Below are 22534 nucleotides of genomic sequence, written 5' to 3'. Positions count from 1 at the left end.
ATCTTTATTGGTATTTAAGCTAATATAAATGCTAACATCAAAGTCTGTCAGACGTGTTAAGAGAACACAAAGCTACATTGTTACATAAATACAAAGATGATACAAAAATCCACTTTCTTTTACCTTTGAAACCCAACTACATGGGATGTGGAAATATTTTTTTATAAAGTAGATAATCTGTTTTATCAATAGCTAGAAAGCCATTTTTGTAAGCTGTCTTTCAGCTGAAAAAACAATACACTACTTACATCATATTGGAAAAGGAATGACCTCAAGATTTCCAAGCAACACAGCTCTTTTTCACATCTGAACTCCCCTGCTGATCATTAGGAACAGTTTCAGATGTCCCATTCTTGGCTTTCATTTGTGCCAAACCCTGGACAAGTCTGTAACAAGGTTATGGTAGCAAAACACTGCGTTTCTGCACGGGGTGCTAAGTCGTCTGTCCTCCCTTCTTCTTAGCACAGCATCATTCACATTAGTCTGAGGTCTCTCCTAAATCAAGCTGTGCTTATATACAGAGGAAATATGAAAGCAAAGTTATTTTCCTTCTATCTCTTGTAAGCTAATAAACCACCTCAAATTAATTGTTTAACTGAATATATTGTTCTGTGCTTAGAGATGCTGTGGTCCAAACTCTGTCCTCAGTCAAGGTGAGGCAGAGGTGAATATGGCCCCAAAAGGCTCAGTGCTGGATCAACACACTCAAGAATGGGATAGATAGTCTTTTGTTGGTAGGTATTTGCAGAATACCTTAAAAAAGGGAGGGGGGCTTCCTTATCTGATCCAAAATGGTGCTGTTTTCTGTATCACATTCTTACACAATTCCCAATTATCTAAAATGCTGAGGAATGAAAGACAGCATTCTGTTTCTTTTGACCAAATAGCTGGAAGTATTAAAAGGTTAAGTATTCTAGACCAAATAGACTAGAAATAAAACACAATTCCAATATGTTTTAAACCAGATTTAAGTTTTTTTTTTAATTCAAATTGACCCAAAGCAAAACTTACATTACAAAGGAAGAACAAAATACATTATGATATAACACACTAGGAGTTACATGAAAGCTAAATTTGTGGGCAAAGGGCCTCATCCCAATCACATTCTGGGCTGATGAGCAATTCTGCAAGAAAGTTAGAATCTCAGTTTTTGTATGGTCCACTCTGGTAATTAAACTACACATTTTCGTCTCATAGGGTGTGTATCTGACAAATCAAGCTAGACTCCCTCACGCTCCAGATGTGTACTCTTGCTACTGCCAGAACACTGAATTCTCTAGCGGAAATGCTGTTCCAAGCATGACTGATAATGAATTAAAAAAACAAAATAGTCAAGTCCTCCAAACTAACAAGCATGGATTATTCTGTGGTAAATAGTTTAGAAATATGGGAATTAAATAATCTAAAAAACTTACTCTGCTGTACATTTATAAACACAAATATTTACACACAAAAAAATCTGTTTTTAAAAGATGAGGTTTGCAGTTCATTAATGATCATAATCTTTTATGAGCTGGTTTCTTTGGTGTACTTGCCAAATATATTTCTATAAAGGTTTAGTAATAGGCTTAAATAATAAATTTCAAAAGAAACATAGAAGGATCAGTGACAAATTTGATACTATTCTGAACATTTCAGTCAAGATTCTGGAAAAACCAATCAGTTGATTTTCTGAAAATATTTGTTCTCATTATGTTACTACAGAAAGCTTCTCTGCCAATCAAATTCAAGTGCAGACTGGCACGTTCATCCCTATATTCCACCAGTTACCAACTTGGAGACATTTTAGTTACTGTTAAATATGATATGTGATTGGGATTCTATTAACAACAACAACAAAAACATTCTTTTTAAACTTCCAGAAAAATGAAACCTCAAACAATAAATAATGGAATTATACACTTCTTCATTAAATAGAAATTTTGATTCCAGGAAGAGCATTCATAATTTTTTTCTGAAGTCGCAGCAGCAATGCAGAACAAAGAATTTACCTTCATCTGACCTTTTTACTTTGAATTCCCTGACTCAAACTCAGTGGCTAACTTAATTTGGAAACCTTTGACTGGCTGGGGAAAGAAAATCATTTTGAACTAACTGAATAAATTAATAGACACATGAGGAAATAAGTCCTGTGCAAATGTAACATTAACACCACTGCTCAGAGTGCAGGACCCCACAAGCCCTCCCATCTCCTCGTCTCCCTGGGTCCAGGGTTTCAGGGAGAAGTAACACAATTCATTTCTGGCCATGCCAGGTCCTTGATGCCGCAAATGTGTCCTAGCTCTGACCTGGCTATTGGTTTCCAGAATGAGAACACAGCTCAGCTCCTAGCTTCATAAAGGACTCTCTCTCAGAAGATAACTTTTTGGAGATATTTTTAGGAAAAAAAAAAAAGACAGACCACCCATTTCTATCCATCATGTTCCAGTTACAGTTTGGGGATGGTTACAAAACTGGCCACACTCTTAGTGGCTCTCTGTAGAAGAGGCTACGTAGCCCATCCGTGATCCCCCACAACAACCTCTTCCCGAAGCTGCCCGTTCTTCAGAAACCTGTACCCAGCCTAGGCCCAGCAGATCAGACATCTGATGCCACAGCTACTCTGCATCCAAGAGAATAAACTCTGTGCTTGAGGAAATAACACTGCTGGCTCTGAAAAGGGTAAAGCCAGAGTAGACTCCTAATTTTCAGGTGAAATTCAGACAAGAGAAGCCCTTCATCTTGTAAACTTCTGATAACGAATTTATTACTGGTATGTAACTATTCTGAAATTTCCTAAAGCACTAAGAACAATACTGGGATATTTTTAAAGTTTCTTCTGAAACTAATATGATGACAAATCAAGCACAGAACTCATTTCCAAGGGCATCACCATAGATCTCTAATGCCTCTAGAACCATTGTTATTGACACTTTATCATATTTATGTTTACACTGCAAACATATGCCAATCAACCCAGAAAATAACTGTTCTGAAGAGCGTCACTGTGCATAACTTTAAAATAGATAGGAAATGCTTAATTAGCATATTAGGAATTAACCAGATTTACAAATGTGCACCCATTAGAAATTTTACCCTTTAGAAATTTTATTTCAACTGGGAGGAAAAAAACACCATGAAACCACCCCAAATTATTTAACCATTAAAGCCAAATGGTTTAACAATATCTGGGGCTATTTTTAGGGAATACTCTACCACCAGGACATGAAATTTGGGGCTTAAAGTGAAGTAAAAGACAAAGCTTAAAATGGAAATTGCAACTGACATACTATGGTTCTGCAATTAAAATTAGTGGTGGTTCCTGTTCTCACAGGCATGTCAAAGCCAGCTGTGGAATGAGGAACATCAAGTGAAATAATGGATAAAATACACCAGAAAGAGTACTGCACTGGAGGCACTGTTTTAAAAACAGAATACACGGGCTTTATAAAGTTATTTTCTTTCCCATTAGTTTTTTTAAAAGCACAATTCAACTAGAGACAGAAGTTGAGACGCAACGTCTCTGGGTAGTGTACTACAGTTGTTAAAAAAATAAGTTTAAAACAAGAGCACACCAACAGGAAAGCAGAGGTAATGGATTTATGTCATCCAAAGCTACATTAATTAGGAAAAGAACAGTTTGAAACAGCCAATTTGTACTCATTAAAAATGACTGAGGTGACAGCGTTACTTTAAAATTTTCTTAGAGCATTTTCCAGTAGAACCCAGGATGCCCCGGGTAAAACTGTGCCTCCAAACTGTAACAAGTGCCCTGCTGGTTTATAATATTGTGCACGTCAATGAAACCATACACTTGGAAAGGGTAAATTCTCCACTCCTAACCTGCTTGTGTCATTCTGGAAAAACAACTGTTTTAAATGCAATATTGTATAGAAAGCTTGAACCTCGTAAACTTGGACCAAGAAACCAAATTAAGACCTTCAAGCATGTGGGGTGTGTGTGTGTGTGTGTGTGTGTGTGTGTGTGTGTGTGTGTGTGTGTGTGTTTATATATATAAAAACATCCCTCCCCTACAATGAAAACCAAACAAACAAACAAACAAAACCTAAAAGTGTATACCTGCTTTCTGATTTCACAGCAAATCAGAAATTGCATAGGATATACTTTGTGCAAGGCAAAAAGCCTTTTAAGTATCTGGAATATAACTCCTAATCTTGCTCACAGTTCTGTGTATATCAGATATCATCAAATTTGTGTTTTAAGTAGTCTTTCATGACCTTGGCAATTGGTAGTTCATCAAGTAGCTTTAGGTTTTGAAGGCCTATACATTGTCGAATTTTAATTCGGCACAGGTCCTGCAAGTTTCTGGGCTGTCCTATAAAGACAGAAAAAAGAAAATGTTACAAAGCTGAAAAGCACAACATTTAAGGCGGGCTTTAAGGTTTTGAAAAGAATAGTTTATTTCACTGGGAAGTGTCTCTCTGTGGACTTTACATGCAAAGGATCAGAGAGACTCTAGCTAAGAGGACATGTCCTGGGTACCTTCATATGGCATCTCATTTGATCCTTTTCACATCCCTGGGATGGTCGATATTTTCACCTCCATTTTACAAATAGGGACACTAAAGATCAGGGATTTTAGTCAATTGCTCAATGTCAGATGACCAATTAAAGCTTTTTAGACAGAGGCTAAAACCAGATCTTCTGACTCTAAGCCTGGTATGCCTACCAGTACAAACTGGAATGTCAGTTATTGTCCCAGGTAGGCCTCTAATATGCTGGGTGAACCAGTGTGAGGCAAATCACTCAGTTTCTCAACCTGAAAAGTGAGAGAACTAAAAGAGATGCTTTCTAACATGGCTCCTCCTGTCAGCTCACTGTCCAGGGCACAGAACACAATCCTGGGGATCTCTCCCAAATGACATCTGCCCCGCTGTTCACCATGATTCTGGACACAGCAGAACTTGGCTGTGGGGAGAGCGTGGACTGGGAGGGCGGGGTGGGGGGGGCAGAAAAAGCACCCCAAGCTATTCTGAATCCCCATCTCTTCAGACATGCCACCCTGACCATCTGCCAATAAAAACCTCTGCTATAACCCAACTCAAAAGAAAAATTACAAAATGCAATTTCTTTCACTTTTGAATACTTTGTTTTACCGAATCAATACAGATGACCACAAACACAAGCAAAAATTCTTTGCCACAGAGCCTCAGAAGTGTTTGGATTCACATAAATTCTACTTTCATATTAAATGGTAATAATAATACAAACTAACATATGTTGAATGTGTACTCTGTGCCATGTAGTCTTATAAGCTCCCGACATATACTAACTCGTTTAATCCTTTTACGAGGGAAGTACTTTGATCAACATCCCCATTTTACAGACTGCTTGCATCTCTAAGTAACATGCTCAAAGTCAAGCAGGATGCTATACTTCAGCGATTCTCAAATTTCTTGGCCTCAAAACCTCTTTACAGGGACTTCCTTGGTGGCACAGTGGATGGGAATCCGCCTGCCAATGCAAGGGACACGGGTTCGATCCCTGGTCTGGGAGGATCCCACGTGCCGTGGAGCGGCTAAGTCCATGCGCCACGGCTGCTGAGCCTGGGCTCTAGAGCCTGTGAGCCACAACTGCTGAGCCTGCGCTCTAGAGCTGCCAGCCACAACTACTGAGCCTGAGATCTAGAGCCTGTGGGTCGTGACTGCTGGGCCCGCGCGCCTGGAGCCCGGCTCCGCAACGGGGGGGCACCGCAATGAGAGGCCCACGCACCGCAGCGGAGAGTGGCCCCCTGCTCGCCGCAACTGGAGGGGGCCCGTGCGCAGCAGTGAGGACCCAACGCAGCCATAAATAAATAATAAATAAATAATAATAAAAAAAAAAAACTCTTTACACTTCACCATATTAGAAGTTAAAACAGAAATTTCAGAAATACTTAATTCATTTAAAAATAACAAAGATAAACCCATTATATGTTAGTTAACATAAATACCATAGTTATGAAGGTAACAATATTTTCAAAAATAAATGAGAAGAATGGCATTCTTTCACATTTCTGAAAACCTTTTAAAGGTCTGGCTTAACAGATGATAGCTGAACTCTCATATATGCTCCTACACCCAATCTGTTGTGATGAAACCACATCATCCAGTCTCTGGGGAAGTCCACTTACTCTCATAAAAGAAGGAATGTGGAAAAGACAAATAATGTCTTAGTATTATTATGAAAATTGCTTTGACCTCGATATCCTGAAAGGGTCTGGCTAACTCCAGAGGTCCCCAGGCCATACATGGAGTACTACTGCTATACTTAGTACTTACTTGAATAGTACTCGTTTACACGGATCACCATTATTCAAAATTAAGTAATTCTTTATAAATGAGAAAGAGTCCTTAAAACTTAGACCTCTGCTCTGTAAGGCCTGTACTTTCCAAGAGGTACTTAATACATGGTCTCTTAACAGAATCACAGCTGAAGCTACTGCTTTCCTAAAAATGGCTGTAAGCTAGGGGCACGTGTATCTGTGGATGTCTGCATAAGGATCCCTGTGAGGCTGTAGCACTCACTCATGAGTCTCTTGGTGAGGTATGTCCCCCTCATCGTCCAGATCTCTACTAAAAGGGCACTGCTGAAAGGGAGATGAGGTCAGGTTCCCCATCAGATTCTCTCCAAGCTCCTTTTCTCTACAGTACTTAACAAGGCTATGATTTTACATTTACTTGGTGATTACCCATTAATGTCCATCTTCCTCACATGTTCCACGAGGGTAAGATGATTTCTGGCTGCCAATGCAAAAGTCCAATGCCTAACACAATACTCAACAAATACTAGTTGAACAAATGAACACTTAATAGGCTTGTCCTTAAAGTATAACTCATTGCAAAACACACCCATGTCAACGGCAAATCATTTTCTAACCTGTTTTGAATTATTTTTCATCACCATTCATGGGCTACCTTTAGGAAGAGAATAAATTATCACTGTCATTTTTCAATAAATGCTTATAGTATTTGATCTGCAAATGCAAACCAGAATATGTATCAGATTTGAATCTTCTTTTTTTAAAGAATTTGATTTTCCTAATAGATGGCAGGTTCTTTTCAAGTATAATATTAATGAAAAGAACAACCATGATGTATTCAGGCAAAAAACAGATGACATAGAATTGACATATATAAATATACATGTGTACTTAAATGAAAACATATCATCTAACAATGTGGAAAACCTGTATTATTGGAATTTGCTTAGCTAAGATAGAAAAGATGGAGACAACAGGTTCCAAATAGGGGATCTTCTGATGGTCTCGTTTTGTGGCAGATTATACTCTCCAAAAACGACCACAGTATCTCCTATGCCTCATGCTCTTTTTTTTACAATGTGACTGGATACCCCACCATTAAGAGACGGTATCTAGGTTCCCTCTCCTTGAAACTGGGTGGGCTCATGACTATGGTGGAACTCAGATCATAGCTTTCACTTGGCTCTTGGGACATTCACTCTTGGCACACAGCTATCACCATGCCATGAAGAAGTCTCAGCAGTCTACAAAAAGGAACTGAGGTCACTGCCCAACATCCAGGCTGAGCTCCCAGCCAAGTGCCCGCACAACTAGCCAGCCATCAGGGTGAGCCCTTTTGACAGTGGAGAGGCCCCAGTCAAGTGGCTCCAGATGACACTGCTTGGAGTAGAGAGGTAAAATAATCAATTATTATTATTTTAAGCCACTAAAATTTGCAGCATTAGATAACCAAGTGAGATTCTGGGACGTGGAAGTAGGGGGTTGTCATTAAAAAAAAAAATCTAAAATAGATGGCTTTGTCATTGGGACCAGGCAGGGGGGAAAAGCTTTGACGAGGCTGTTGGTCAGGGCTTAAAGGAAAGTTTTAAAAATGTTACTAGAAGCTGGAGGAAAGGGGAGACTTTTAATCGTTTAATAAGTTCAAGGGAGGCAGCTACAGAAATACTACCACCCTCAGAAGCTATTGGTGCATTAGCCTTTCCCAGGGAAAAATGCACTTTCTATGACTAAATATCAGAAGGTTTTACTCAGTTTGCTACCGAATTTTCTTCTTCTTAAGCAGTGTGTCGTGGCAGTCTTTTAATGTTTGGGGAGAATGTGATCTTTTGAAGATTTCCTGACCATGTATAATTCCTGTCTGCAGAAAGACCTTGAATGGTAAAGGCCAGAGTGGTTAAAAGCATCAACTCTGCAGCCAGCATCAACTGCTGGCCCCAGCAGCTCTTGGGTGAGCTACTTAGCCTCCTGCCTTGGTTTCTGCATCTATGAACTAAGGATAACACCACCTACATAATAGGCCTTACAAGCACAAAAAGAATTAGTTTTGGTAAAGTGCTTACAATAGTTCCCAGGCATATAGTAAGAACTATAGAGTATTTGGTAAATAAATGTTAAAATAGTAATTTTAAATACTTGTAAGGGTATGTTTTGCTTCCCCTTCTCAGAATAGTAGAGGGCTCCTTTTTGGAAGATGAAGCTTCCTGGTGTTAAGATGGTAAGAAAACTAGCTGACAACTTAACAGTAAAAGAACAACTCGTAATCTAGTCCTGGGAAACAGTGCTGAGCAAACTGATGGAAATCATATTCTGGAAATCACTACATGACCTGGATTCGGCAGAGATGTGAGAACTTTGTATAAAAAAGCTGTGCAGTGATGAAGTGAGGTTGTGTCGTTATACTACTGCTCCACAAATATACAGATATTCCCTCACCTTGCCAGGTAGTAGCACTGAGTGAAAAGCAGGCTACATAATAAAGAGTAATAAAGACTAATTGTAATGACTGTTATTTCTAAGACTATTTAAGGACCCATTTTTTCAAGAATATCATATTAGGAATAGAAGATTATGACTGAAAAAGAAGTACAGCCATACCTCGTTTTATTGTGTTTTGCAGATACTGCATTTTTTACAAATTGAAGGTCTGTGGCAACCCTGAATTGAGGAAGTCTATCAGTGCCATTTTTCCAGCAGCATTTGCTCACTTCATGTCTCTGTGTCACATTTTGGTAGTTCTTGCAATATTTCAAACATTGCCATTATTATTATATTATTATGGTGACCTGTGATCAGTGATCCTTTTCTTAAAGTTACTACTAGGCTAAAGGCTCAGATGATGATTAGCATTTTCTAGCAATAAAGTATTTTTAAAATTAAGATACGCACATTGTTTTTTTAGACATAATGCTATTGCACACTTGATATACTACAATATAGTCTAAACATAACTTTTCCATGCACTGGGAAACCAAACAATTTGTATGACTTGCTTTATTGCAACAGTCACTTTATTGCAGTGGTCTGGAACAGAACCTGCAGTATCTCTCAGATGTGCCTATTATTTATTTTCTTGTCAATATATCACTCAAAAGTATTTACTGAGCACCTACTATGTACTTAAAAATGCACTGTCCCAGAGATTAAAGGGGCAAGAGAAAGGAGGTGGTGGCAGAGGAAAAGAAGGCAGAGAAAGAGAATAAAGGGAACAAAAGCAAAAAACCAACACACGTGCACGCTGTTTACCAGGTGTCTTAGAAAATTACTCCTGTCCTGTTAAATAGCAACTGCCTTGTCCATGGGATGACAGGGGAGACCTTGGGGGACATCACACAAAAAGAGTAAAATTTAAGGAATTATAAACACGATGGGGGATGCAGAAACACTACAAACTATTATTCATACTAATGAACTACAATGGGATTACATAATACTTCAAAGGGTTATTAGTCTTTCCATTTGGTAAAGAAGCCCATCATTAGTAATAATTGGGCTGGTATAAAATAGGAAATCAGCTTTTGAAGGGTCTGGTCTAGTATAATTACAAAACCAGGGCAGCAGCATAATTTTGAAAATTAAATATCCTAAAGCACCTCCTTTTGACATGACCACCACTGCATTTATAATAGGCTAAACTTATTTATTTAGCACTCTCCATCTTTGGTCAACATCTGGAATGGTCTCCCAATACCTCTTTGTTTTATTTCAGTTTCCCATTTTAAGACCCTACCATAAACACGTTTTATTCCTTTGCCCTTGCCTCTGAATTCCCTTCACAGGGACTTACTATGAAATGTGTTAAATCTTATTTTACAGGAAAAAGGTAGTTGCGAGCTCACCTCAAAATAAAGATCATGGTATTGTAAAATAAAAGGCTACTCTGATTTAACTCTTAGATAGAATCCAAAAGTACACAATGTCAGCCTTGATGACATCTGTCCACTTGTTACATTTTTCTTCACAGGCACACGAGCTTTGACCTATTTTTCTCATTTGCAGTAAGCCAAACAAAAGCATATATTGCTTCCTAACAAATAACAGAAATCCCTAGAAGCCTACATAAAAAATAGAAAGTAATACAAATATGACAGAAATAGTACAGAATATGGTTATACTTTCCATATCAAAGAATCTTAAAATGTGGTGTAATTTGACTTAAAACTGTGTACTATTTATTTCTAAAAGTGATTTTAATCATTGGGACTAAATAACCTAATAAGACTACAATGTAGATGTGTAGCAAAATCCCCAATGAGAAGAAAAATCAATAATCAAAAATAACCTTAGTTAAAATGTGTTACACAAATTATTTCCCCAAAGAGTTATACTAAGGTAACACTATTTTGGTAAGTCATACTAAAAAAAAAAAGAAAGAAAAAAGTCAAAGAAATTGATTAAAGAAGCATTTGAAAGGAACACAGGAGTAAGGGCACCTGATGCCGAGGGGTTGTATGGGGTCATCTGCTTACATACCTACCTGTTGCTGTGCTGGACTTAGCTGAGAAAGCCACAGCCTAAATTTCACTTTCTTAAAATTAAAGTCATGATTTATATTCTTACTTTTTTTAAAGTTTAAAACTTTGCAGCTAAAACATACTACTTGACTATGACTAAAATTTAAATAAAGACATATTTAAATAAAAACATATAGTGTTTATAAAATAGTATTTTTAAATGCCCATGATTTCAGGTTACTGTAGTGTTTATAAAATAGTATTTTTAAATGCCTGTAACTGATGTTCTAGAAAGTAACAATCTTAAGTACTTGATGGATTAATTTTCTGCAAAACAGTTTATCCAACTCATTCCCATTTACCTAATCTTTTTCTCTTAGAAGTATGAGCCCTTTATTTTTCAAATTCCTTTTGGTCAATTTACTTATTTAAAAAGATTTTATTTAAATAAAATATTTTAAAATTATTGAAATTATTAAATACATTAAAATTATTTAAAATTTAATTTAAATAATTAATTACTTTTATTAACTCCTTTAATTCCTTAAAACATACAAATCAAAATATTGATACAACCCAGCACTACCTTTTACCTACCACTGAAGCATACTGAGCAGCTGCTTCAAGTATTTGGACAGCATCTACTAGAAACACAGATCAGTGCATTACCTTAGACTCCTCTGGATATTAAACACAAACCCAATTGGCATATTCTCTGCCTTAAGAGTAATTTATACGAGAGCCTGCTATGCTATGTAAAAAAAAAAAAAAAAATGTGTTAGTGAACAGTTAAGTCGTTAACTTACTCAAGGACTCCTTGGCACCTCTGATATGCTGCTGTGCATGGTGAATCTCTGAAACTGGGATCTAGAATCCAGGGTACTAGTCTTCTAAACTGACTTGCACTCTTAAAATTATAGGACCTCAAAGAATTTTTGTTTATGTGTGTTATATCCATCTATATTCATCATATCTAGAAAATAAACTTCAGAAATTTTAAAAATACTTATTGATTCACTTAAAATAATAATAAATTTATTATCAGTTGAAATAAGTTTTTTTTTTTTTTTTTTTTTTTTTACACCCCGCCCTGAAATAAGTTTTTATGGGAAGAAAAAGCTGCTTTTCAAAACAAGAAAGATTTCATGAGAAGAGTGGCACTGTTTTACATCTCTGCAAATATCTCTTAGGTCTGGCTTCAGAGAAGACTGCTGGATTTACAGATCTGCTTCTGCGTACCATCTGTTGTAATATGCTGTCGTGATTGAAGTAGATGAAGAAAATCCAGACTCACATAGGTAGTTGGAAAAGGAAGTAATATTTTAATGGCCTTTTTAGATAATCATGGATCTTCTTTGATACTTCACCAAAACTCAACAAGAGTTGTTTTTTTAAAGGTTAGATGCAGTATGGAATCTGAAACCACAACAATGAACTTCTTTATACTCTTTCACATTAAAATCCATTGGTCTGTTTTGCCCTCTGAATGGATCTTTTATCCATGCATGATTTGGTAACATCATGCATTAGTCATTTGGAAAATACTGGTTACCTGGGTTATTATGCAGATCTTCCAAATGTTGACCCAATTTATTACATGATATCAAAAAATTACTTTTGTTATTATCTCTACTAATCTCAAAAAAGTTTTTACATGTTGGGAAACTGGCAATATCCCAGTGGCAAATACAAAAACACAAGCTTTTCAAAATTCTAACTTTCACTTGAAAGCTCAAATTTTATGACTCCCCATAAATACTGTCAGTTGTTTTCCTTAAGGTGACAAATGCACTTTATTCATTTTCAACAAAATGTCTACCAAATACCAAAGCCTAAACAGCTATAGTTTGGCTGTCCATCCATCCTTCAGGTAAAAATGGTATTCCACCAAAAATGCTGCTGGTTCAGCTCAAACAAATCACAGATGTACTTTTCCTCCATTCAATCACAGCACTTCATTACACAGTAAGAATACTTTCAACTTCCATCCCACAGAATATTTAAAAGGTACATACTGAAAGGGATAAGATTTAATAAAATTAAATCAAAGAGATTCCTAAATGGAACTGGAACAGTCTTTACTGAGACTGCCTTGTGGTGAAGAACACAACTACTAGTACCCTCTGGGACTACTGCCTTGATTAATGCTGAGGTACCTGTCATTTTACCCACCACAGCTCTTACACCATCAGTGCAAAAGTCAGTGCAGAGACACAGATGCAGAGAACGGACATGTGGGCACGGGGGGGAAGGGGAGGGTGGGATGAACTGGGAGACTAGGTTTGACATAAATACACTACTATGTGTAAAACAGATAGCTCATGGGAACCTGCTGTGTGGCACAGGAAGCTCAGCTCAGTGCTCTGTGATGACCTTGATTGGGGGGGAAGCGGGGGCGAGGTCCAAGAGGGAGGGGATATAGATATACATATAGCTGATTCACTTCATTGTACAGCAGAAACTAACACAACACTGTAAAGCAATTTTACTCCAATAAAAAAAAAAAAAGAAAAGGCAAATAATATCTTAGTATTGTTATGAAATTAGTTTTGGCCTCATGGGCACCTAAAACTGTCTTGAGGACCCCCAAGAGTCCACACTGTTCTACATGAATCCAGAAACAAAATAAAATAAAACCACAAGCAGCAGGATATCATCCCCTTTAAGAGTGTTTATTGGCAAGAATTTTTAAAAGGAGGGACTCCACGGACTATGGTCTAATTCCCCCATTTTTCAGAGAAGGAAACAGACCCACGAGGCAGGTGGAGGCTAAGCAGCTTGCCCAAGTTTATTAGGTAAGTCAGACACTGGGTCAAGAGCCCATTAACTGCTCTCTCCACCACCAGACTCAGCTGATTCAACAGCAACCATGACACAGGCACAGCTGAGAAACCTCCAGGACGCTATGAAGGAGACATGTGCCTCTGAATACAAGTGGGCAAAACTCTACTCAGCCCAAGGGACCATGGATAGGATGATTTTCGCATTGTAAGTAAAAATGATAAAAATAATGAATAGACTTCTGGTTTCAGCTCCAACATATAATGAACTTGAAGTCCTCACTCCAGTCCTTATAAGAAGAAAAAGCCAAACAAACTGAAATTAATGACTTATCTAGGACCCATCGGTAAACTGATGTCACAGGGCAAACCTCCACCATAAAATCTGGAGAGAGAATCAGATCTAGAGTCACAGCTGAAATCTGTGCACCTGCAGCAGTAGCTACTGGAGGCACAAACTGGTAGGAACACTTAAATGGTCATTTTGACAAACTGCCAGGAGCTGTGCATGGACCAGCCTGAGAGGGAGAGCCACAGCCTTAGGAAACACCCGATGTTCTGAGCTTTCCATTCAGGAACCCCATCAGGTTCTCACATGAAGAGCCAATAAAGACCCCCTCATGGCTCTGCCAGGGGGAGGGTGAGAATAACTATCTGACATACACTCAGAAACTTCATAACAAAGTCTGTTCTCCAAGGGAAGAGACTTCACCAGAGTTTTACCCCACCTGGAGAATAAATGTTTCTCTGACTCCAGTCACTGCAGTCCTCCTAGCTCACCAAGGTGTGGGTATTTGGGGGTAGGGGGCAGGGCATGAAACAGGGGAGAGGGCAAAACTGCTTTCTCATGAAATCTCTCTCTTTCTTAAAAAACTTTCATATTCTGAGTAACTCCTTGACTCGGAAAGTTTACATTGTAGGGCAGGGAGATGATAAGGGGAAAAGAGCACTAGATTACAATCCCATTGCTCAAGGAGAGTTCTATTATTATTTAACCATTTCTCAGGGTAAGCTTTACTTATGAAATAGTCTTTCTTGAAGTTTTAACGTTGTACCTCTTTTAACAACATTTTCTTGTGCTCGCCCTTTCTTGTGCATAAATGTTAACTTTTTCTTTTGAATTGGGCAAACATTCCTACAATCTCTGCTCTTTATCTTCAGCTAGAGAATTTTTGCCCATTCCTATATGCCAGAGTTTCCATGATCCTCTTAGCTCCAAATGGTGTCTGTGCAAACGCTACGTACAAATTATTCTACTTTAATTAACTGCATGCATTTACAAGACCCTCAGAATGAGTGTCTCCAATAGACCTCCATCAACGGACCTCCATCATCCTCCATCAATGGGCCTCCATCAGAACGTCTGCTGCTGTCTGTCATCACCACCATTTCTACCTGTCGTCGGTCACATCTTCATTGCCCTCTCTGTTGTTGTCCCTTTAGTTTATTTGCTCCACTCTTTTTTTATCTAGTAAAAGAACTAAAAGACCAAAAACTGGCTTCTCTAAGCAGGAAACACCTTTCCCTCAGCAAGGTGATCCTCATTCTCCAGGTAGGATCCTTGGCTCTTCTTAGCTGTATTTACAGTTCCAGGGCACAAAAAAGCTGCTCCTTCAGTTGACTGGCTTTCTGGAGGTGACCACATTGAGTTCCAGCCATTCTAGAAGGCAGAGGTTTCTGGAAGTCTGTCTGTAGAATTAACAACACCTCTTTGTGGCTTCTCCCTGTACTGTGACCAACAAGGCACCCACAGATACTACCTTATAACTAAGCCACTTGACCTGCTCTGTTTTTATGGAGTGTGTATCAGAGTTTTTACGGCAATTTTTCTAAAAAGCCACAGTAGCTTTTAGATTCTAGGATTATGATTATCTTGAGTTATTCCAATTTAAATAACTTGCTCTCTAGTAAAATGGCCCTGAATAAAGACCACCAAGTGGCATTTCTGCTGTCCTTACACCTCAGGAGTCTGAGTTCTCAGATGTGAGGCCAAGGACTCGGGGCCTAGAGAGCGGTAGCTCTCAGCAGCAGTAAAGACTGAAAGGAGCTCAGGGATTTGACTTGCTGGCTCCCTGAACCACCCAACCATCTTTCACTCTGGTTTTCTTTTCTTTTTTAAAAATTATTTAATTAATTAATTTATTTTTAGCTGCATTCGGTCTTCATTGCTGCATGCGGGCTTTCTCTAGTTAGGGCGAGTGGGGGGCTACTCTTTGTTGCAGTGCACAGGCTTCTCTTATTATGGAGCACAGGCTCTAGGCGCGTGGGCTTCAGTAGTTGTGGCACACAGGCTTAGCTGCTCTGTGGCATGTGGGATCTTCCCGGACCAGGGCTCGAACCCATGTCCCCTACATTGGCAGGTGGATCCTTAACCACTACGCCACCAGGGAAGTCCTCACTCTGGTTTCCAAGAGAGCCAGTACAGACCTCCAGAGGGCATCAGCTACAGTTGGTCCTTCTAGCACATAATTACTCACTAGGAAAAGAAAATCTAATAAATAATGCACAGGTGAAGCAGAAACACTTAATTTGCTTTTGGCAGGAAACACCACTGACAGCAAAGTCAAGAAGTAATGAATTATGTTGCATCACCTGAAGACAGAGGATAACTGCAGCCTTCCAAGGACAGATGGTCCTTCGCTTCTGAAAAGCATCCCAAGTTTGCTCAGCTACCATCCTTACGGATGCAGCCAATAACCAACCTACACTTACTGAGGACCTACTAGGTGTATGGCTCTGCTCTAGGTGCAGTGGAGAACTCAAACACAAAGAGGCAGTCCCGTCGACTTTTCTATCTGCCCTAATTTTAAAGGTATGTGTGAATCCCTTTTTTAACTCAACCTTCTTGCTCACCAGCAGCACTCCATGGTGGAACTGAGCAGCTCCAAGGGCCGGGGGACGAAGGGGCAGCTCCCCCCATCCCCCTGGCTGCCTGTCTCCAGATGCAGACCACACAACAGTTTATAGATTTGAAAATAGAGGCTAGGGTAGAATAAGAATCTAAGGGATTCACTCTGTAGGTAGCAAGCCAGCTCTTGCTGTTCATCTACCCTCACTTAATTATTTTATTTAAAAAAAACATATATAGCACTTCAAATGTGCCAGGTACTGTTTTAAGTGCTTTATAAATATTAACTCATTCAATCCTCACAACAAGCCTGTTAAGACAGATATAATTACCCCAATTTTAAGATGAGGACACAGAGGCACAAAGTGGTTAGCTAACCCACCCAAAGTTACAGCTAATATGTGGTAGAGTCACGGCTGGTCTAACATAGTCTAGCCCTAGTCTACCACCATTAACCACCGAGCAAAGTATTTAACAAACAAGGCTGCGGCATTTATGTGTGTAACATGCCTTCCTGAAGACAGACAAGGTAATTTAACCATGAGCCTCTAGTGTTAAAGTTAAAACAACAACAATAGCAGCAACAACAAAAATATATTCAGAATTTATTAAGAATAAGATATACTTTATAGGCTACATACCACGACAGAATTCTAACCTCAAGTTCAAGAGTAATCTTATCTTTCACTACACCAACACCCCTACTGGTCTATATAAATGAAAACTGCTAGAACATTTGCTGAGAGAATCAGCATTTGAATTTTTGCTGTAGTCTTTTCCTAAAATGCGGCCTGGATCTGAAGGGTCAGCTGGGGAGGAATCAGCACACATAACATCTCCTGTCTCTGGGTACATCAGTGTGCCTCAAAAGCTTTCTGCAAGGGACCACCTACCAGATAGCCCAAAACACCTCTCCCAAGGCAGGCGTATCTGTGCTGTACAAGTCGACAGCCACTAGGCACTTGTGGATGTTTAAATTTAAATTAATTAAATAAAATTTAAAATTCAGTTCCTACGTGGCACTTGCCACATAATAAGTGTTCAACAGCCACATGGGGCTAGTGGCTACCACAGTCGACAGCACAGAGACCATTTCCATCATTACAGAAAGTTCTATTGGACAGCATGAGTTAGATCCTGAGTGTGATTTCTTTTTATGCTTGAGTCTGAACATACTTAGTGGTAATAATTTCATCCTTCCCTTCTTATGAATAAACAAAATACAAATTACACTTCATTTCTTCAGAAGTTTTCTACTCCCAAATTCAGCTCTCAGGGGGGCAGTGGATTATTTACAAGCAGGTCAAGTAAACTCCTCACCCTCCAGTACCTGGTACCCAGAATGTGTTTCTTCTTCCATAACAATGAATGAAACATAAAACTTAGGTGAGGAAGGGGAATTCATTAAAAAGTGTGGCAGACAAATGTTCTGTTTATAGACTGTGGCTTCATGTGTGATGTTAAGCTCTGAGACACATACTCGACTGGTCACAAGGAAGTCGGATAGGAGAGGGTGGCTACTCCACACAAACTAATACCTCTATCCGAAAAACAACACGAACACATGCACCACTACACACAATGGGTCAGACACTTTTCCTGGCTTTAAAAAAAAGTGCCCACACAAAAACAGGTCAGTTATACAGTCCTGTGTGGGCCAGAGACAGTGGCACCAAATTTTCCACTGGGAGCAAATTTTTCTTTACAACACTTTCTGATTTCTATCATCCTTAACCTGCATTACTAGGATGTCTGATAAATAACACTGCTGTTCCATTTCATGTGTGTTCACATTGTAAAGAAGAAGAAAAGCAACAATAAAACATGAGCAACAGCTTAGCAATAAAGCACAAATTCTAGGACACTCCAGAGCTATGGATGCTAAGGTCCAAAATTCTCCTAATTCCTCAGTCTCAATTCCAGGAAAGCCTGGAAAGACTATGTTTATGACCAGTAGGAACTGCCTTGTTCTAGCATCGATCTTAACATCTAACATCGAGGGTGTTCTAACACCCTATCTACCCCCATTTACTTGTAGTAACACAACTGAATTTTTAATGAAATCCTGTGATATAGAGCTTTCTTTTCAGTTCAGATGAATGGAATGAGCAAGGCTAATAAGAATCATTAATGTCTGGTCATTTTAAGTTGTAAAAATACCTTAAGCTCCTCAGAAGATGCAAAATTAAAAAAAAAAATGTAATAGTAGTAATAATTAAATTACATACTTGTGACTTCTTGTAAGAAATCCAAACACGGTCGACTACTTCCAGAAATGCTTATTGAAACAGCCAGTGGGGTCTGTCCTTCATAGTTCCTTGTGTTCGTGTCCGCTCCATAATTATATAACATCCGTGCACAAAGCACGTCATCCCTAAGGGCAGACAAATGTAAAGGAGTTTGTCCATCTTCTAGGCGACCCAAGTTTGTGTCTGCTCCTCTCTGAAGGAACATTCGGCAATAAGAGTGATTGCTTTTGATCACAGCGTATCGCAACAGGAAACCGTTCTGAATGTCGATGTTGGCATTGTGGTCCAGGAGGATTTTCACACAGCTTGACCTCTCTCGGATAATGGCGAGCTGAAGCGGCGTTGTACCTTTATCACTGAGCGGGTCGACCTCAGCCTTGAACTCCAGTAGGAGTCGGACAAATGAGTCCCTACCATAGTGAGCAGCCACATGAAGGGGAGTCCAGCCATCATTGCTTTTTGCATTAATAATGTCGCTCCTGTATTCAGATTCTAACATCAGGCGTGCAATCCGAGCCCGGCCATGCATGGCTGCGTAATGAAGTGCAGTGAAGCCTCCGATTAAGTCCTTAACTGTGGGATCAGCTAGAGTTAAAACCAAAATGAAAACATTAGCAGACTCTGAGACAAAGCAACGAACTCTGCCATGGCACAGCACATCTTAGCCAATTCTCATATGAAATGTGAAATGATTAAACACTATAATGAATATTAAGTCCTTCTTGCCTCAGCTTAATTGAAATACCGTTTTAATGGAAAAAAAATTTTAGTAGAAAGTTATCAAACCTCGATTAATAGGATGAGTATATGACTTACAAAGCATTTAAAAGCTATATACAAAAAAACACAGAGTCCAGATCACCACATCCCCTCTCTTTGCTAATTTCACCAATTGCCCTTGGCTTCCCAACTCCCTCATCTCTGTACTGTTTCATGTTGCTCTTCTGTTTTGAACTTTTTGTTTTATTTTCTCTTCTGCTGCTTCTTGGTCTTAAAAAGAAGCATGTGTAGCAACATCTGCTGCTCTAAATTACGGATGTACTGTGGTCTGGCAGACTGTGTTGTTTTAGGGTGTATTAGGTAAAAATAAAAAAAAAAAAAAAGGTTTTCTGTGATCTGTAAGAATTCCAAAACATGTAAGATATATGTTAAGTGATCTTGATAAATCATGTTTTTATAAGATAAAACTCTATTCTGAATTCTTTGTTTTACAAGAACTTTGGAGTTTTTAAGAATTAAGCAGCACACATTGTGTGAAAAATTGGGAGAAACCTCAGCACTGAATAAATATTATTTTCTAAAACAGTTCCAAACCTCTCTCCTAAATCGACAGATTTCTGGAAGAAAAAAAAGAAATAAAAGAGAAAAGAAACTAAAATGATTTATCTGCTGTGTGACTCCTCAAGTCACAGACTTTTGTCACCTGCCCCCAGTCTTTCCTAAAGCTGAGGGTCGGTTCTACACAGCTCTCATCCCACTAGCCTTCCTGGACAAGGGCAGAAAAGGGGCAAGAACCCTCATATGCTATAGGTAGGTCACTTCCTGGAGGCCAGCAATTCTGTGTGAAGATAACTGGTTGGACCTAACTACCAAGGATTAAAATACTTTCTTCTTATAAAAGTCACCATTAATTTTTAGCTTGTTCATGAAAGAGAAAAATTCATAAGTGTTCTTCAAACAAACAAACAAAAAGCCTCCACAGTCATGTGATTAAACACTTGCGTTTTGTTTAGTAAAATGTTGCTTAGTCCTAGAACATTTTATGACAGCTTGGTCTCTTAGAAAAACCTGAGGCAGAAAACTGTATCTAAAATAGTAATAATACTGTGGAGAATACAAATTTCAATTAAGAAATAGTTACAACAAAAGCTATAAAAAGTTAACACTTTTTAGGTAAGCTATATCAGTTGAATTTCTAAGATTATTTCATATAAACTGATATTACACAACACTAATATGACTTTTATGTGTTTAAAGAAAATGATGGTATCATATCTGCCTTGGTCTTCACTAAAAGAAAAATATACAGTACCTATTCACTACTTAATTTTAAAAAAAGAGCAAGAATATTTAAACAATGCACATTGCTGCCATCTACTGGTAAGGCATGAACATGAGCTACTGTTGCCATTTTGACAGATGATGCTGAGCCCTCAAATCTGTTTTCAGATACCTCACTTACCTAAAGTAGACTAAGACAGGCATGAAATATAAAAGAACCCCTTCTATTCAAATAAAACCGTAAATCTTGCCAAGATGGCCATTCCTAATCTATATCTGACCAATCAACTGCTTCCAGACATTCTCTTTTAATCTGTTAGTGAAATTCAAGAATACCTTTTTTCACTTCTCCCACCTTTCATCCACCATGGGTGCCTTTAAAGTTGCCAGCAAACAGTCTCATGTGCATCCTATACTCGCTTTGTTTGACAGTAAAATTAAAATTATGTTACATAAAATTGCACTGGCATCTTTAGTTTTCCACCTCAGGTCTTTTTTAGATTCTACCTACAACTTGGTGCTATACTGAGCTAGGAAAAACAAAGATTAACAAATACAGCAATGATCTGCTTAGTCTAAGTAAAAACCACTAAAATCCATTAATTGAGCACACACTGGAAACACAGCACAGAAGGAAGACTGTAGGTTAACAACGTATAAAATCTGTATAGTTACTTTCCTCAAGAAATTAACAAATAGGAAATATAAGACAAATATGAAAACAAAAATTAATTTAAGGATTATTAGCCAATGCAATAAGATAAGAAAAAGATCTTATTTGTAATAGTAGCAGAAACTACAAAACACCTAGATATAAATTCTGTAAGAAATGTGCAGGGCGCATGTGAAGAGACCTTTTTTGACTTAACTGAATTCACTTCCTCTGTGTCTGTTCAAATGTTCCTTCAACAGAAAATCCTTCGCTGAACACTAACATGGTAGCCCCATCACCTCATAACTTTGTCCACTTTAGCAAGCTTTCTCCCCCCAGGTGCAACCTATTTAATACAAATTGTATCAGTCTCAAGAAACCCATTTGAAAAGTTTGAAAGCATATATAAATAAAAGCAGACAAACATTCCCTACCAATATGGTTCTTTCTTTCCAACAGCTTTACTGAGGTGCAATAAAACTGAACCATTTTAAGTATACAGGTTGATGAACTCTGACGAATTGTATACAGTCATGTGACTACCACTACAATCAAAATATTCCCATCATCTCAAAAAGTTCCTTCCTGCCTCTTTACAATTTCCTGCCCAGACTCTAGACCTCAGGCAACCACTAATGTTTTGCCTTTCTATAGTTTGATATAAGTGGAATCATAGAGTATTAGGCTTTTGTATTTGACTTATTTCACTTATCATAATGTTTTTGAAATTCATACATGTTGTTGTGGGTCATCAAAAGTTCGTCCCTTTGCAGCTTGGTGCTTTGTGACTGCCTGGAGGGGTGGGATAGGGAGGGTGGGAGGGAGGGAGACGCAAGAGGTAAGAGATATGGGAACATATGTATATATATAACTGATTCACTTTGTTATAAAGCAGAAACTAACACACCATTGTAAAGCAATTATACTCCAATAAAGATGTAAAAAAAAAAATTTCATCCCTTTGTATTGCTGAACAGTATTCCATAATATGGATATATAGTTATTTATTTATATAGTCAGTAGCAAATGGATAAATGGGTTATTCCTAGGCTATAATGAATAAGGCTACTGTGAACATTCATATACAAGTCTGTTTGTGGATATATGTTTTCAGTTCACTTGGGTAAATACCTAGGAGAGAATTGCTGGGTCATATGTTAAATGTACATTTAACCTCCTAAAAAAGGGCCAAACTGTTTTTCTAAGTGACTATACAATATTACACTCCCACCAGCAATGTATGAGAGTTCCTAATGTTCTACATGTTCACTAATACTTGGCATTATTAGTAATTTTAATTTTATCAATTCTA

At 38.3% G+C, this 22534-nt stretch overlaps 1 protein-coding gene across 3 annotated transcripts in view; it reads right to left on the bottom strand.

Moving 5' to 3' along the window:
• Positions 1-960: 960 nt before the first annotated feature.
• ASB7 (ankyrin repeat and SOCS box containing 7) overlaps positions 961-22534 on the bottom strand; it is a 48967-nt gene continuing 27393 nt past the window's right edge. For 2 of the 3 annotated variants that reach the window (XM_024732076.1, XM_024732077.1), the window contains exons 5-6: positions 18549-19154; positions 961-4315 (exon numbers count right to left, since the gene is read on the bottom strand). In XM_024732076.1, coding sequence (XP_024587844.1) covers positions 4176-4315; positions 18549-19154 — 746 coding nt within the window. In that variant the 3' untranslated portion in view covers positions 961-4175. The remainder of the gene's footprint in view (positions 4316-18548; positions 19155-22534) is intronic. The other variant, XM_024732075.1, reaches the window with a different exon arrangement.

This window comes from Neophocaena asiaeorientalis, unplaced genomic scaffold (assembly GCF_003031525.2).
Source record: "Neophocaena asiaeorientalis asiaeorientalis breed wild unplaced genomic scaffold, Neophocaena_asiaeorientalis_V1.1 scaffold362, whole genome shotgun sequence".
Classification (NCBI taxonomy): domain Eukaryota; kingdom Metazoa; phylum Chordata; class Mammalia; order Artiodactyla; family Phocoenidae; genus Neophocaena; species Neophocaena asiaeorientalis.
This window is presented reverse-complemented; position numbering and strand designations above follow the sequence as displayed.